Here is a 17,923-nt window from a genome sequence, read left to right as displayed (position 1 = left end):
TTATTTGGCTGATTGCAAGGGGCTCCAGGCTTTGGTCCAGGGGAAAGTTGATCCGAAGTTGCCGACAAACCATGTTATTGGCTGACAGCATTGTTTTTCCACAGAAAACTGACTCCATTTAGTTTTCAGGCAAACTGAAAGTCATGACTCTTGCTCAAGTTAATCAGGACACTTCAGGACACCTCCCAGTCAGTAATGTCAAAGGATCACAAGCACTAAGATAGAATAAATGTTCGGGGTGGTGGTGGGTGGTGATTCCACCTTGCATATCAGAAGAGGTATTTTCACAGCAAAAATACCTTGGCATAAAAAAAGAACTTTACCAATATTTCTTTTCCCTTTAAATCCAGAAAAGCAGCCAAGAAGTAATTTAAGATTCACTGCCTGAACAATTTCTTGTTTGGCTTCAAACAAAATGCAGCCGGTTACTTGCAATTCTGTTATAACTCACTTGATGCGTAAAGGTCAAACCTAGCAGGGGGACCTTCAGAGTGTCCATCACCACTGGCCTGGGAGTCTGAAAATGTGTCTTACTAACAGTAAACACACACTATACACAGACATACACAAAAAAGAGAAAAAGAAAAGGAAACAGAACTTAGAGAGAAGAAAATAAGAGCATGAAATCTCAACTTTGAAATGTGAGTTAACAATATTTGAAAAAAGACATTTCAAAACATATTCATGAAAGCCAAACCATCACTGTGTAACATCAAAATTGAGAGGAGAGAAGCCTGATGATAAAGCAAAGAACCATATTGGACACAGATGCAATCTCATCCATTTACATCTATTTTTGGTAGTCAATTCAAACCTCCAACTAGTTGCTTGTGGGATTGCGTTCCAAAGCTCCAAAGACACAGAGATCTGAGACTTCAAACTTCCAAATTTAGCTTTGCTCCCTGTCAATTTTCTCCTCGAGGTCTTGATTCACAGGTTTGTTAAAAATTCTTTCTTGGGATGTGGGCATCGCTGGCAAGGCCAGCATTTGCTGCCAATTCCTATTGGCCTTGACTTGAGTGGCTTGCTAGGCCATTTCAGAGGGCAGTTACATGTAGAGTTACATGTAGGCCAGACCAGGTAAGGACAGCAGATTTTCTTCCCCAGAGGACATTAGTGAACCAGATGGGTTTTAAAGATAATCGATGATAGTAATGGTGCCATTACTGAGACTAGCTTTCAATTCCAGACTTTAATTAATTGAATTTAAATTCTACCAGCTGCTGAGGTGGGATTTGAACCTGTGTCCCCTGAGCATTAGCCTTGGCCTCTGGATTACTAATCCAGTGACATTACCACTAAACCACCGTCTCTCTGGTGATTCCATAGGTACCCACCAAGAGTCCATGTTTCACATGGGAACCTAAATTGTGAGATGTGCCCAGCTGAACTGGATTCTGTCCATGCACCTGGGATCACTGGATAATGATCGCCAGCAGGAGCCCTGACCAGTTTCTTCTTCTTGCCATGGGTACTGAGTCTAATTGTAGCAGTCCTTCAGCAACAAAGCTACCATCAGCTTACTCAGCAGAGACCAGGGAAAATTCTGATCTGCATAGAGGAACTACACATTGACCCCAATTTTTACTCTCTCTCCGCACCCTACCCCACTCCGCCAGGGTGGGAAAGAGTCTGGGGTGCAGGGGTTTACAATATCAAGATCAAGAAACTGGACCCCAGTCCTGCCCCATTAAATCTTTAACTGCAGGAATCAGGTCACAGATGAGGTTCGTGCAAAAGGCAGGTGAGGGCCCAATTACCATCCAAAGCCTAATGACATCACGGCAACATGACTTAAATTTAACAGAAAGCATGGAGAGGGGGCCCTAAGCTGTGGATTTCCCAACAGCTGAAGTGAGGTGGGAGCTACTGGCTTCCCAAGGTGAATGACTCATCTAGCACGCCTTGCTGGCCAAGAAGAGCTGGAGTGCTCCCTTGATGCCTTTCAAGGAAACCTTTAGCCTCCCACAGTGCTGACCGCCAACCCCCCTCTACTACCCCTGATCTCCAGCTTCCACCCACCTTCCCGATTGCCAATTAGAGCCTCGTTCCTAGTTCCAGTCTCCACCTCCACACCAACCTGCCAACCACCTCTTCTTTCCCTATTACCGACATTCCCCCTTCCCAATTGCCAACTGGAGCTTCCTTCCCAATGCTAAGACTGTCCCCAAGAGTCCCTGGCTGGGGCCTCCTGCCACTATTGTTCCCTCCTGCTCATGTGGCCAGGCTGTACACCTTCCTGGCTTTGTCGGATTCATCTCCCCTTTACCCTCTCCGCCTCCCCATTAATATCAGGACATTGTCTTTGCCAAATGATCCTTTAGTGACCTACAAAATTTCAGTTTCAATTCAGGTCATGTGTATCTTTTAATGGTGATAAATGCAGATTCAGTTTGGAGTCTTAGTTTAATGCACTGTTTATATGATGAATGATATTGCCAAATATCTCTAAATGACAAATCTTTCCACTGCAGAGTGAATTGCCAGTGATGCAACAACTGTGCATATGCAGTTGCTCAAAAGTCACATCAACAATTTTCTCATTTTGGCTGGAAATCTTCCCCAGTGTCAGGCAGAATTTGCACATACCAGCAGGGTCAAAAGTGCAGTCTGCCTGCAGCCAGAACCAAAATGTCTGGACGCAGCCATTTTCCTTTCCTGTCTAGGGCCACGAAAGGCAAGGTGAAACTATCTCCGGGGGAGGAATTTCAATGCCTCCAACAGCACTGATACAATAAATGTAGGATTGCACTAAAAGATCACTCAACTCTTTGAAGAATGAATGTAAAATAAACTAACCTTTTTTTAAAAAAGACTTTGCTCTATATAATGTACGTGGGTGCACTTATTGGCTTTTATTAAATTGTTTACAAATCATGTCAGTGAGCCCAGATTACTGAACACAGGTGAGCAACCCCAATATGATCTTGTATCTTGCAGTTGCAGTCACAAATAATACTTTAATACAGTGCACGTGAAGAAATGCAAGTCCAAATTGTTTACCAAGCCATATCGGTGACATATGAGGTAGATTGTATACAACTTGCTTGGAGATAATTACCATTTCGCCTGCTTCAATATTAAACCATTTTAGTCTGTCACAAAGTTTCCATTTTTTCCCCCAATTGTGACAACCAATGGCTCTAAATATTTGTGAGTATCATGACATGATATCAGAATAGACTGCAAAGTTCATTAAATTTTATGTTCTACCATCTAATTGTTTAGGGATTTGCAATAATTTCTCTGATCCATCTCCAGTTTTGGGATGGAGTGTGGGAAATTTGTGCAGTAGCTTGTTTAAGTCGCAGCGTACCAAGAAGTAAAGCTGGGGGTAAGCGTGAGGGGGTCATAGGACATTTATTTATATGACTGATGTACATCAACATATTTTCTGCCCAACTATATACCCAACTAGTGATTGAGGTTGTAAAAATATCAGTGAATAATTCTGTGGTGTGCAGTGCATCATTCACAAATATCTTGATATTGGGCATGCATACAATAATAAAAGCATTTAGAAGATATTCACGTACAATGGACGATGCTAAAGAGGGCTTGGTTTTAGATTTAGCAATAGACATATGCATTTTATAGACATTGCATTTCAAAAATGCCTTGTGTAAAATTTTAATATAAATAGCTAGATCAACATAAAGGCCTTGTATTTTTATGCATTGTTATAGTGTTGTACAGTAATTTCAGCCATTCAGATTACAGACCTGCAAACCCCTGTCCCTTCCAACAATCATAAAACACCAATTCCTGCTCACAAGCAGTCAAAGGAAGAAGCATGTGCCCAATCCATATATGTTGCTATAAGTAAAGACCTGGGGATCAATTAGACCACCTTAATTTATTACAACTAATTTTGGTTGCTAAATGTTTACCTATTCTTTAAAAGTACAGTAGAAGACGAGCATTACGACCTGCTGGAAAGAGACTGGACTCATATAGCATTTCATTAATTGGTCATAAACAGGTTAGCATGTTTTCTGTGCCTTACCTGTGAGGGAGGAGAAGTGGAGAAAGAAGTAGTGCAGACTTCCTGGGAGTCTTCCACGGAAGGAAAAGTACCTGCATCGTCTTCACCAGTTGCCCTGCAGAAACCAATGAATATTTTGACCTACTTTAGCACTTTTTCATACCACTGTCAAAACTGTAATTAGAGTGAAGATAAACTTTACTCAGATTTGCAACTATTCTATACTACAAAATTGAAGCATTTAGTAAACATTGTTTATAAATTTTATGGCTATCTAATTCCCTGGTAAAGACTGTATTTTTTCTAGCCCAGTTCTCACTTCAGAGCTTTGATAAACAATACAAGCATCCAAAGTTTCAAGTCGTCACAATGGGATTAAACCAACGAGGGATCCTTGAATTCTGTGATAAACCTAACCAAATTCTGCAGCATGAAAATGCAATTTCTGTAGCGAGTCTGTCCAGTTTTTCTACTTTAAACTATTTAAAACTAGTTTACTCTGCTCAGCATCTTGTTTTCCCATTGCATTGCTCAGCTGTTTATAGTAACAGTTGTTACTTAGCACCTAGGTACCTGAGTTTCACTTAATCCTGAGAGACAGCTGTGTCTGCAGTGTAATCTAGCCAAACTGATGGCTTTTCTCCTTGTAAACAGGTATTTACAATATTACATTTCCCAGTATAATGATCAAAACCTCCATTAAAAGGTACAGCTCAAAGTTTTCCCATGACAAATTTGAGGGTAAAAAGTATGACACTGTATCTCATTGCATATTTGAAGTGACAGTGACAGCAGCATTTCTTGTTGACAGACTGTCATGCAGGCACCCCCTGCCAAGAATGATGCATATTAATTTTGCCACACGGACACTAAAATTGCTGCTGGGAAGAAAAGGCAGCCTGATACAAGGGGTTGCCAAGCCCCTGGCTGGAAGGACATTTTTGCATATTAACAGACACTTCTTGGAACAAAGGACCCATTCCCTGACCCACCCAATACACAAAGCCAGAAATGGTTATACCAGTCATGTGACTAGCCTGCTGGCCAACTTGGGGAGTTTTAAATTGTAGAGACAGTATTTGAACTGGCTGAAAGCTCTTTGCTCCTGGACTGAAGATGACCTGCTATCTGCTTGTCTCCTCCGATCTCTTTCTCACGGAACTCCAAAACTCCCTGAAGACACATGAACCCTCAGAGAAAAGTCTCTTACAGTGAACAAGGTTTAAGAACAATACTGGGCCCCAATGAAAAGCAAGGTCTACCTACACTCAAGGACTACAGCAAGCTCAAAGCACAGAAACAAAAAACCCCTCTGCAGAGATTGCCTCAAACTTTTCCACTTTATTTTTCTTTAGCTTTTTCCGTCCCTATCTGCATGTGTGTATCGTGTATGCACGCTAGCGTGGGTGCGTCGTGTACCTTAGGCGTTAACCGAATTAGAGCTTAAGTTTAATAAAATTTCACCTTTCTTCTTTAAACCTAAGAAAGCCTGTTTGTGCTTGTTTCTTTACCTTATAATTGGAAAGCGGTGAACAAGGATTCACCAAGGGGGAGCTAAATACACTGTGTTTAAAAATAAAACCCTGTTACAGCAGGACCAGGTGAAGGCTGAAAGGGAACCCTAGGCCTCTTTCTCACCTGTCGTAACAGACAGATACAGCAACCAGTTGGAGTTACATTCAGTAACTTATGCTTGGCTCAGTGCCACATTAAACAAACTAGGAAATAGTTAGAATTTTAGAAACAGAAAAAAATACCTTCTCTGTGGTTACCGTATTATCAATCAGATGGTCATAAAAAGCCATCTGGTTCACTGATGTCACCTGCCGCCCTTACCTGTCCCACTCTATGTGGTTGATTCTTCATGCCCTCTGAAGCGATTTAGTAAGCCACTCTGTTATAAAAACAATCACCATGATGGCCGTATCTGCTCCTATTTCATATGTTCTTATGATGAAGACAGTTTACTACCACCTTGTCAGAGAAACCAGGGATGGGCAATAAAAAGGATTTTCAAATTGTAAATAGTTGTAATTTACTCATTTAGAATATAGAGGTTGAGCTGAGCAATAGGGCTTCTGCAAAACCGGTTGATTAATGAGCTGAAATCAATTGGGTTAGATAACTGAAAGCCCTGTTTAGCAGGTCAACTGCTTAAATGGAAAATGGCTGTGGCATAACAAGCTGAAAAATCATGGGGGTGAGAGCACTGGTATTTATTGAATACCAGGTATTCATTCCAACACACTTACAATGGGGAAAGCTAGCGGGGAATCAAGAAGTAGATAAAGGAAAGACTGTAGGGAAGAAATTCCACATCTTGAAATTGCACAGCCTTGACTTCATTACTATTACATCTAAAAAAAAGTGAAAACTTTCTTAACAAGAAAGAACACTTTTCTCTGTACCTAATGGTGTTCAAACAAAACTGTTCTACTACATGCCTTTGGATAGGTACAATTTCTTTAGCAATTTGCTGTTAATTATGAAGAGAAACAATAATTCTACACTTGAATGAACCATTTTTTCAGCCCAGAATCTGTTGGACTTTTGTACCTCGTGTCACAGAATCATAGCTACCCCATGGAATACTGGCATTTCCCATTTTGCAGACAGTGGCAGAATCCATACAACTTCTCAAATGCAATCCAGTGACTTGTTGATGGCAGATCTTAAACAACCCAGAAATGGAAATAGAAAAATGTTCCTGAATTCGAACTATAATCGCTGTTCCTACACTGTCGCTGGATCAAAATCTTGGAACTCTCTCCCTAACAGCACTGTGGTTATACATGCACCACATGGACTACAACGATTCAGAAAGGCAGCTCCCTACCACCTTCTCAAGGGTAATTAGGAATGGGCAAAAAAGCTGGCCTTGCCAGCGATGCTCACATCCCAAGAACTAATAAAAAAAGAGTCAACAACCTGCAGCCAATTAGAGAGGTGCCTTGGCAGAGACCTGCTCCAGTCTACCCCAGCCAGCACCTTTCATGGGATAGTGGCTGGGAGTGGGGGCTGGGTTTCTACTGCAAAAAGAAAGTTTATAACTTTTGCTGGTACACTTTAGGTTTTATAAAATCCTTTTTTTAAATTTGGATATATATCTGAAGCTATCTTTTGTTTTAAGCTTCCCACGCTTAGGAACTACTAACAACCTGGGGGAAAAAAGTCTGGACTGATCTGCAATCTTTCTGAGAGAAATTCTTGTCAAAACTACCTCCAATAAAAAGGGTGGTACAGAGTAGAATGCAGGTTCACATTCAGGATTCTCCACTCTGAGTAACCAATCTTGAATATGCAAACTTGAAACCTGCCCAGGCTTCAGGTTGGTTATGCGCTGCCTCAAGTCCTCCATCCTGGCTACAACTTTTTCAGATTCCTTCCAAAATTGTAAGCTCCAGGCAGAGAAGGAAAGACATTTGCCACCTCTCACACAATGAACATCAGTACTGGCTGATGTAGGTAGCCCTGGAGGATCACTAAACTCACCCCATTTTTTAAAATTTGTTTTTGTGGGATGGGGGTGTCGCTGGCTAGGCCATTTCAGAGGGCATTTTAAGAGTCAACCACATTGCTGTGGGTCTGGAGTCACATGTAGGCCAGACCAGGTAAGGACAGCAGATTTCCTTCCCTGAAGGACATTAGTGAACTAGATGGGTTTTTACAACAATTGACAATGGTTTCATGGCTACCATTCGACTAGCTGTTAATTCCGGATTTATTAATTGAATTCAAATTTCAACATCTGCCATGATGGGATTCGAACTCGTCCCCAGAGCATTAGCCTGGGCTCTGGATTAATAGTCGAGTGACATTAACACTACGCCACTGCCTCCTCTTTCCCATTTTCATATCCACAGGGCAACACCAGCATGATGCTCAGCCAACAACATCAACTTGTATTTGCACAGCACCTTTTATCCCAATGCACTTCACAGAAGTGTGATTGAATAAAAAGTGATGTCAAAGGAGGAGGAGATACTGGGAGAGCTGACTGAAAGTTTGGTCAAAGAAGTATGATTTAAAGTGGGTTTTATAAGGAGAAGGGGGAGGTGGAGAGGTGAAGGGAGGATATTTCAGAACATAGGGGCTAGGCAGCTGAAGGCACAGCTACCAATGGGGCAAAAAGAATGGAGAATAGATAAGTCATCAGAATTAGAGGAATGGTTGTAGGGCTGAGGAAGGTTTCAGTGATAGATAGGAGCAAGGACATGATAGGATTTTAACACAAGGAAAATAATTTTTCGTTTGAGGGACTGGGACGCAATGTAGACCAACAAGAACAGGGATGATGGATGAGTGGGACAACGCAGGATAGGATATGGCCAACAGTTTTGGATGAGCTGCAGCGTGCAGGTTAGGAGGCCGGCCAGGATGGCATTGAAGTGGTTGAGTCTGGAGGTGACAAAAGAGATAGGCTGAGGTAGGGGGAGAGATAGGCAAGGTTAAGGAAGAGGAAATAGACTGTCTCAGAGAGGGGATTATAGATAGATACAGGACACTGGATCAGGATGAAACTGGAAACGAGGGTACAAAGTTTGTGGCACATCACAAAATCACAGATAAAAGTTTTGCTTTTCCCAATGTTTAACTGGAGGAAATTGCAGCTCATGCAATCTGACAACACATGGAACCGGATCCCATGTCTGCGTATGATGTTGCCAAGGGGAAGCATGTATATGAGAAAAAGGAGGGAACTGGGGATAGAACCTTGGAATACTCTCGAGGTAATAGTTTGGGGGTGAGAAGAGAAACAATTGCTGAAGATACTTTGGCTATAATTGAATAGGTAAGAGTGGAACCAAGCAAGTTCCCTAAATAAACTGGAGAACAGAGTAAGGATGTTGAAGGAAGACGATGGTTGACCATGTCAAAGGCTGCAGAGAGCTGAGATGGATGAGGAGAGACATTTCCCTGGTCACAGTCACAAAGGATGCCATTTGTAGTTTTGATTCGGGCCTTTTCTGTGCTGTGACATGGGTGGAAACCTGATTGGAGAGTTCCAAAAAGAAGTTTTGGGAAAAATGGAATGATTTGTGAGGCTACATGTTCAAGGGCTCTGGAGCAGAAAGGGAGGTTGAAGACGAGGTGGTGATTCACAAGGACAAAAAAAACCTCACACTGACTCTTTTGAGGATGTGGTTAATGATGACTGTTCTGAACGGAAATCAGAGGGAAACATTTACAATGTTAGCTTGCATGGGAGTCAGGAAGAGAAGATGCGTGGTCAGCAGTTTAATGGGAATGGGGTCAAGGGAGTAGGATGTGGGTCTCACAGTGAACATGTACGGAGATAGAAAAGAAAATAGAGGAAGACGTGGGTTCAGGGATGGGGCTAGGATATCCTGGGGAGAGGTTGTGGCAGAAGGATCTGAATCTTAATGACAAAAGTCCATGAACCCCTTGGATGAAAAATGGAGAGGGTAGAAGGGGTTTAAAGAACCTGTTAAAAAGAAAAGCAGGGGTTATCTTTGTTTCTAGGATGATCCTGCAGTGTTAACTGCTGTTGTGTAGCCAGATTGGGCGATGGAGGACCAAGCCTGGTTGTGTCAGACATGCTCAAGGTTGCACCCCTTGCACTTGAGGGAGAGGAACAAATAGGGTGAGAGAGAGTAAAGATACTACTGGGGACAAGGGCATCAAAGTCAGCTTAAACAGTTGATAAAGAGGCAAACACACTAAGCTGATATTGTTGGTTCTACAAGAAAGAAAGAAAATTGAAATGCCAATCCTCTGGCCCTCTCACACAACTCCTAGTACCAATGATATAGCTGCACTAGTTGAAATTGGAGAATAGGCCACCAACCTGTTCATCCAGTTGGGAAAGATGCATGATTCAGGGAGATGCAAGGAGGGAAAAATCAAACTACAAACCTATGTCCAGATGCAGTTAAGAGAAATGGGCTCAAAAAGGGGCCAAAGGACTCTGCATGTCATTATATCAGCTTAATTATTTTGCAAATGGAAAAAGATACAGTATTAATGTTGAACCTAAAATGAATAAAAATGCCATCAGTGGAATATTAATATAAAACCTTAAATGGGCTTTAAGTTGCTACTGAACATTGTAATTTATCTGAAAACATACCTCTGCCACTTCTGAAGCCAATTATAAGTATACAGCATATACTTCATACATGTCAACATATTCAGTGAACTGGTGATCGACATCAGCAGTTTGTTTTCCCAAACCTCACATCATTGTTTGGCTGAAACAGCATGCTTCCCATGCTGTTCTTAAATGGCAACAAGAACAACTCGAGCTTCAACCTTCCACCTCCCACTTAGGGATGCACTTGATCGATAAATGGCAGCCGCGTTCTGTTCCAACAGCTGGACTGAGATAGGCAGCTGAATATATTGAGGATCACTGGCTACAGTCCTTGTCCCAATATGATGAGGTACCATACCATCATACTACAGAACTACCCGAACCTTTTGTTTTTCCAATGCACTATATTAGGCAGGTTTCTATTTGCATTCTCCCCAATAACTTCTAACAATTAAAACTGAGAGGAGCAATGCAAATCCCCAGCGAAAAACAGGAGGAATTTCAACCCATCCAACTTATTGATTTAATGACCTCTTTTTCGTCTAAGCATACAAAGTATATTCTGCATACTGCTGCCTGTGATGTTACTGCAATACTTTTCAATGGCTCCCCCTCGATAGTAAAGATGCAATATTACTCTTACCTAACATTAACAGTTAGTTCAGCTATTGTCAGTTTTAGTTCAGGGTTGATTCACTTTGATAATTCCTGGTTTTCAAAATGGCGCACACATAGAAAATTATAAATTCCAAAAGTTCTTGGGTGCATCTCCACTGTCAGAATTGCGGTGGCACGGGGCTTATGTCTACCAATCTGCCTCAGTTCTGATCCAGCCTCAAATCCTGGGATTGGACTAATTTGATTGAACGCAGTAGACTCCCATGCCATTCCTAGTATTCTTCCGGGGGGGGGGGGGGGGGAAAAGAGACAGGATTTCACAGAAGCACCTTGCTGTTCCATCGAGGTGTGTAGGGGGTGAGGAGAGGGAGGGAGGGGCAGACTGCTTTGGTCAAAGAAGATTAAAACATTTTGTTTACCATCCCACCTGTTCCGTTTCTTCCTCTGATATCGGCAATGTGTGGACGCACAATGTGCTTGTCCCAATTTCTGGAGTAAAGTTTCTATGTTTTAAAAAAGGATTCAGGCCCTATGGAACTGGAGCCCACTTCAAATTCTGGTCCAGCCTCCCAACCTAAACCGATTCAGAGCTTCATAATTGCAAAGCTGGTAGATTGAAATTATTTTGACAGTTCTAAAATGAATAACTCCTATTTTTCTTAGTTTTACCATTAGTGTTATCAGCTCCTGCGAGTTCTCTATTCTTCTCCACATTTACACACGAGTGCTTTAGAGAATGCAGTACTATAATGTAGTGGTTTACATGGACACGGCTTAGAAGTATACACTTTGAATTTTAGTTCAATACGAAGGAGCAAAAATAGGCATTAACTGGTGTAATGTACCTAAAACTAAAAAACAAGAGAATAATCAAACAAAAAGGAGCATGGAAGATGAAATGAAAATAAAAACTGTGAAAAAACAATGATTGTCTTCCTCCTGCTTTTTAAAAATGTTATTCAATTGCAAGTTGGGAAATTAAATATTTTTCCACACTTTGAACCCAGTGTCAGATGCAGCATAGGTGTGAAGCAAGAGTAAAGCACTCTCCACACTGTCTCAACCATAAAATTCAGACGTGTGTCTCTAATCCAATGCAATTCTTCACAGAATCTTAGCCTAAATTTTATGTTTCAGCATGGGGTCAACTGGTAACTTGATTAAGTTACCTAAATTGATATCTTGATTTCACAGTACAGCTAACAATGTGTTCTTTATACTTAATGACTATTGTTGCTGTCCCACCTGTAGTTACACGGGTGTAGTGGTGAAGATCCACTATAGGGACGATCTACAAAGTGGTCTATGATAATCCCCATGATTGGCTGGGTCCGCTCCAGCTGCCTGTGAAATAATTCAAAGTAAAAATTATAACTTAAAAGAGTTCCTAAAAATGACAACCATAAATGATTCTGTGTCAACTTAACTGGTCATGGAAAACGTTAGGCAGTGGGATGATGGCCTAACCTAGTAAAATAATCCACTTTTCCAAAATGATATCTAGTCAACATAAAAAAAACACAAGAAGGAATAACCAGAGCTATCCTGCTAAACAGGGTCAAAGTCACATGAATGTTTACTCATTAATAAATTATGGCAAGAAGTCTCTCAAGTCAATTGCCATTGAATCAGAAGAAATTATGGCGTCACAGATAAAATGAGAGATCAATATATGTCACTCAGAACAAAAATGGAACATAGCCAATGACAATGAGAAAAATTGAAACAGACTTAGTTGACAGTGATGTGTTTCCAAAGGCTAAAACAAATTGTACTTGTCTGAATACAATGAATAGGGAGAAAGAGTCCATGTTCCTTTCTGCAGCTGTGTTTTATGTCAGGTGATGTATTTAAGGCTTATTGGTATTGTGGAGGTAGTTATTCCCACGCAGAGTGCATCAATTCCCCTCCCATATACTAACTACAAAACAATCATTGGATAAGGGGATTCTAACAATGCATGAACAGTCTGTGGCATAGAATGTGGTTGCAAAGAATTCCGATTTCTATTCTTCTTTCATCTAAACCAAGTTTCAAGGCACTGAGCAGAGCATGTGACATCTTCTTGCCTTGGGGTTGATGGCAGAGAAAAAAAAATGGACAGAATGCTATTTTGGAATGGAGATCATTTTTAAAATTCGTTCATGGGATGTGGGCATCACTGGCAATGCCAGCATTTATTATCCCTTAATTGACGTTGGGAAGGTCATAGTGTGTCACCTTCTTGAACTGCTGCAGTCTGGGTTGGGGGGGGGGGGGGGGGGGGGTGAACGTACTCCCAAAGTAGTTATGTAGGGAGTTCCAGGATTTTGACCCAATGACGATGAAGGAACGTGATATATTTCCAAGTCAGGACGGTGTGTGACTTGGAAATGAACTTACAGCTGCTGGCATTCCCATTCGCTGGCTGTCCTTCTCCTGCTAGGCGCTAAAGGTCATGGGTTTGGGAGGTGCTGCCAAAGAAGCCTTGGTGAGTGCTGCAGTGCTTCTACTACAGTCAGTGCGCCACTGGTGGAGGGAGTGAATGTTTAAGGTGGTGGTTGGCGTGCCAATCAAGCAGGCTACTTTGCCCCTGGTTGCTGTCAAGCTTTTTGAATATTGTTGGAGTTGCACTCATCCAGGCAAGTGGGAAGAATTCCATCCCACCCGACTTGTGGCTTGTAGATGGTGGAAAGGCTTTGGCGAGTCAGGTGGGTCACTTGCCACAGAACAGCCAGCCTCTAACCTTCTCTTGTAATCACAGTATTTATGTGGCTCATCCAGGATGTTGATGATGGGGGATTCGACAACAGTAATGCCATTGTATGGCAGGAGAGGAGACTAGATTCTCCATGAGAGATGGTCATTGCCTGGCTCTTGTGTGGCATGAACGTTACTTGACACTTATCAAACCAAGACTGAAAGTTGCCCAGGTCTCGCTGTATGCAGGCACAGACTGCCTCATTATCTGAGGAGTTGAGAAGCAACTGAACACTGTGCAATCATCAGCAAACATCCCCATGTCTAACTTTATGATAGAGGAAAGGTAATTGATGAAGCAGCTGAAGATAGTTGTGACAAGGACACTGCCTTGAGGAAATTTTGCATCAATGCCCTGGGGCTGAGATGAGTGGCCTCCAACAACTGCAACCATTTCCATTGTGCTCTGTTTGTATCGAGTCAGTGGTGAGTTTTCTCCGATTTCCATTGGCTTCAATTTTACCCAGGATCCTTGATGCCACACTCAATCAAATGTGGCCTTGATGTCAAGGGCAGTCACTCTCACCTCGCCACTGGAATACAGCTCTTTTGTCCATGTTTGGACTAAGACCGTTTTGAGGTCAGAAGCTGAGTGTTCCTGACAGAACCCAAATTGAGTATCGGTGAGAAGGTTATTAGTGAGTAAGTGCTGCTTAATAGAACTGTCAATGACACCTTCCATTACTTTTCTGAGAGTAGGCTAAGGGGCAGTAATTGGCTGGAATAAAAACAGAAAATTTTGGAAGTACTCAGCAGGTCTGGCAGCATCTGTAGAGAGAGAAACAGAGAACCTACTGAGTATTTCCAGCATCCACAGTATTTTGCTGTTATATTTGGAATTGGCCGGATTGGATTTGTCCTGCTTTTTGTGGATTTATGTGAAGAATAGTTTTTTTTTAAAAAAGCAGTCTTTTAATCCCTAAGATTAGATTACAGCCTGGAATTCATTTCACATTTATAATAATGCAGTTTTGATAGAACTCAGTTTACAGCCCAGATGGAATCCAGCCATTTGACCAGTCACGTCCGTGTCGATCGACTCTGTACAAGAGCAATCCAAAATTAACCTAAAGGCCCCACTCACTCTACATGCTCTATATGTCCCTCTGCCTAAAATATTTATCCATTTCCCTTTAAAATATACAGTAGTCTCTGTCTCAAACACTTCCTGCAGCCAAGTATTCCATACTCCACCAAAACCATGTAAATAAATTTCTCCTAGGGCTGAATTTTATAAGCTCGCCGCCATTCTAGGTGGCGAGCTTAAAAGAAGGCGTGGCACACGTGCGACTTGCGGGCTGCTGAGCCCCCGCGATATTTTGAGCAGGGGCTCATTTAAATGGAGGGGAGGAATGGCCGCCCCCAATGATGTAGAGGGGACGGCCGCTCCGTCCCCGGCAGCGGTGTCCGGCGCCACCGCATAGGCACCAGCGCCATTTTTAAAGGGCTTCAAAGAAAAAATTGCATTTTTAAAGGTACATTCTCTTTAAAAAAAATAATTAAAAGCTGGAGGCCCTTTCCTGAACCCCTCATGTTTTTTTTTTAGTGGCCTAGATCTCGAAAACTTACGTTATTCCGAATCTAAACTTTCCTCCCCAACCTCTTCACATTTGCCCTTCAACCCATTCTCACCATCCCCACAGCCAATAAAAAGTGTTTTTCTCACTTCCCCCACCTCGCCCCCCCCCAACCCTGATAGTTTCACTCTTCCTCCCTTCCCCACCAGTGTCTTGTCTTGATTCCCCGGCCACCGGACGCAATATCGGCATGGGACGGCTGCCCAGTCCAGCTAACTTAATTAACTTTTTTTGCATAAGTTTAAGTAGGCAAATGAAAGCCCCGTTGATGGCAGCGAGGGCAAAACACGAAGGTCTCACTGCTGCCGGTAAAATGCGGCGGGGCCTTCTCGGTATCAGGGTCGTGGCGGGCCTGTCTCGAAATAATTTTCTGGGTCCCCCCCCGCCACGACCCCCCGACGCCAGAGGCCTCAAAATCCAGCCCCTAATCTCTGTCCACACTCTTGTTTCAGATTGATGACTTATTTTCACTGATTCTCCAACCAGAGGACAAAGTTGTTCTCTATGTAATGTATCAAAAACCTTCAAAACTAATGTTGAATCTAATATGAAATGTCCTATTAGTCCTCTCTGCTCCAAGTGTAAACAGTATTTCAAGTCTATCCCTGTAACTATACAATCTCTGGCATCATCCTGATAAACGTGCATAATTTCATTTCAAATTTATGTTTTGGGTTTAATTTAGTGCCAGTGAAAAACATCAGTGCACTTGGTTAACAACGGAGCATTAATTGCTGCCATTTTATGGTTAACAGTTGCAATTCGCCATTCTAAAACTTTCAATGCTCAGCATGTTGAAGATAGGAACATAGGAAGATAGGAACAGGAGTAGGCCATTCAGCCCCGCGAGCCCATTCCGCCATTCGATGAGATCATGGCTGATCCACGGCCTAACTCCATATACCTGCCTTTGGCCCATATCCCTTAATATCTTTGCTTAACAAAAATCTATCTATCTCGGATGTAAAATTAACAACTTTTCCAGCTTCAACTGCTGTTTGTGGGAGAGAGTTCCAAACCTCTACCACCCTTTGCGTGAAGAAGTGCTTAACATCTCTCCTGAACGGTCTGGTCCTAATTTTTAGACTACGCCCCTTCATTTTAGAAACTCCAACCACTGGAAATAGTTTATCTTTATCTAGCCTGTCTTTTCCTGTTAATATCTTGAAGACTTCGATCAGATCACCCTTTAACCTTCTAAATTCTAGCGAAAACAGGCCTAATTTGTGTAATCTCTCCTTGTAACTTAACCCCTGTAATCCAGGTATCATTCTTGTAAACCTACGTTGCACTCCCTCCAAGGCCAATATATCCTTCCTAAGGTGTGGTGCCCAGAACTGCTCACAGTACTCCAAGTGGGGGTCTAACCATGTCAATAATTTGCCCTCAACTCCATGGGCTTCTACCTTAGTTCACAGTCTCTTATGTGGGACTTTATCAAATGCCTTCTGGAAGTCTATACAAATAACATCCATAGACATTCCCCTGTCCACTACCTTAGTCACCTCTTCAAAAAATTCAATGAGATTTGTTAGGCATGACCTTCCCGTCATGAATCCATGCTGGCTGTCCCTGATTAACTGAAATTCTTCTAGGTGTTCAGTCACCCTATCCTTGATTATAGACTCCAGCAATTGGCCCACCACAGGCTAACTAGTCTGTAATTTCCTTGGTTCCCCCTTTCACCCTTCTTAAAAAAAGTGGAGTGACGTGCAACTTTCCAATCTAGAGGGACCACTCCTGAATCTAGGGAACTCTGAAAGACTATAGTTAGGGCATCTACAATGTGCTCCCCTACTTCCTTGAACACCCTCGGATGGAAACCGTCAGGTCCTGGGGATTTCTCACTCTTTAGTTCCATTAATTTCCTTGTTACTGATGTTTTACTTACGTTAATTGTATTAAGTCCCTGTCCCCTATAGGCTATTAATTTTTTCGGGACTTCCGGCAAGTTATCCTCCTTTTCAACTGTAAATACTGAGGCAAAGTAATTGTTCAACATGTCTGCCATTTCCCCATTATCAATGACAATATCTCCAGTTTCAGCTTTTAGTGGGCCTACATTGCTCTTGACCTTTATGTAACTATAACATTTCTTCTTATTGATTTTGATGTCCCTTGCAAGATGTGTTAACTCTGATAAATCTCATTTAATTGAACAATGTTTAAACCCTGCTTGTGAGTTTATTAAGTACTGATGTAATTTCATATGCAAATCCTACCTGCTTAACTGAAAACAGTAATTTTATAGGAAGAATCTGTGAATTAGCATTAACGTTTGGCCTACAGACTAAAGTAACAAATTATCTTTTGTGCTGTTGTACTACCAATATTTCCTTGTATATTAAACCAGCATAAGCCTGCCCTGTAAGACAAATGACTGGAAACAGGTTTGATTTTAAAAATGTGATTTTTTTAATGATTTCATTTTATATTGTTCTCTGCCTCCATTCTACCTGAATGTATAAATCGTTAAAATTATGCAACAGGAAAGCAGTGCAGGAAAAATATATCTCCCCCTTCTTTCATTTATTTCAATGGAAGTACTTTAAAATCTTAGAACAATCACCAGACCATATGCTGTTCCTCAGTCAGCATTGTTCTCTAACTGACAACATATTTTTAAAGTCAATTGAATGCCAACTCTATTGAACGCTGAAAAGGATTCGGAATTGAGCTGTGATACCATGAAAATAACGACCCAGTGCAGGAGAGAAGAAAAGGGGCTGTACTGATATGTAACATTTCGGTTTTTACCATTAAGTTTATATTTCTGTAATGTTAAATTCTGTTTGTTGTTTTATTAAGCCAGCTGACTGGCTCCCATAGTAATTAGGAAAGTTAATTAGTGTATAAAGAAACAATCAAGCATTTCGTAACATTATGGTAGAATGGTTCCTGTGCGGCAAAGGTGCCAGTATTGAAAGTGATTATGCAAATTTCTATAGA

The 17,923-nt window shown here is 41.7% G+C and overlaps 1 protein-coding gene across 4 annotated transcripts in view; it reads right to left on the bottom strand.

The window, feature by feature from the left end:
- The window catches only part of atg13 (ATG13 autophagy related 13 homolog (S. cerevisiae)), a 173,880-nt gene that overhangs the window by 64,986 nt on the left and 90,971 nt on the right, over positions 1-17,923 (bottom strand). For 2 of the 4 annotated variants that reach the window (XM_068045973.1, XM_068045976.1), the window contains exons 9-11: positions 11,904-12,002; positions 4,007-4,100; positions 452-550 (exon numbers count right to left, since the gene is read on the bottom strand). In XM_068045973.1, the coding sequence (XP_067902074.1) occupies positions 452-550; positions 4,007-4,100; positions 11,904-12,002 (292 nt within the window). The remainder of the gene's footprint in view (positions 1-451; positions 551-4,006; positions 4,101-11,903; positions 12,003-17,923) is intronic. The other 2 variants (XM_068045974.1, XM_068045975.1) reach the window with 2 other exon arrangements.

This window comes from Heterodontus francisci, chromosome 14, assembly GCF_036365525.1.
Source record: "Heterodontus francisci isolate sHetFra1 chromosome 14, sHetFra1.hap1, whole genome shotgun sequence".
Lineage (NCBI taxonomy): Eukaryota > Metazoa > Chordata > Chondrichthyes > Heterodontiformes > Heterodontidae > Heterodontus > Heterodontus francisci.
The sequence above is the reverse complement of the archived record's forward strand: the minus strand, read 5'-3'. Positions and strand labels throughout refer to the sequence as shown.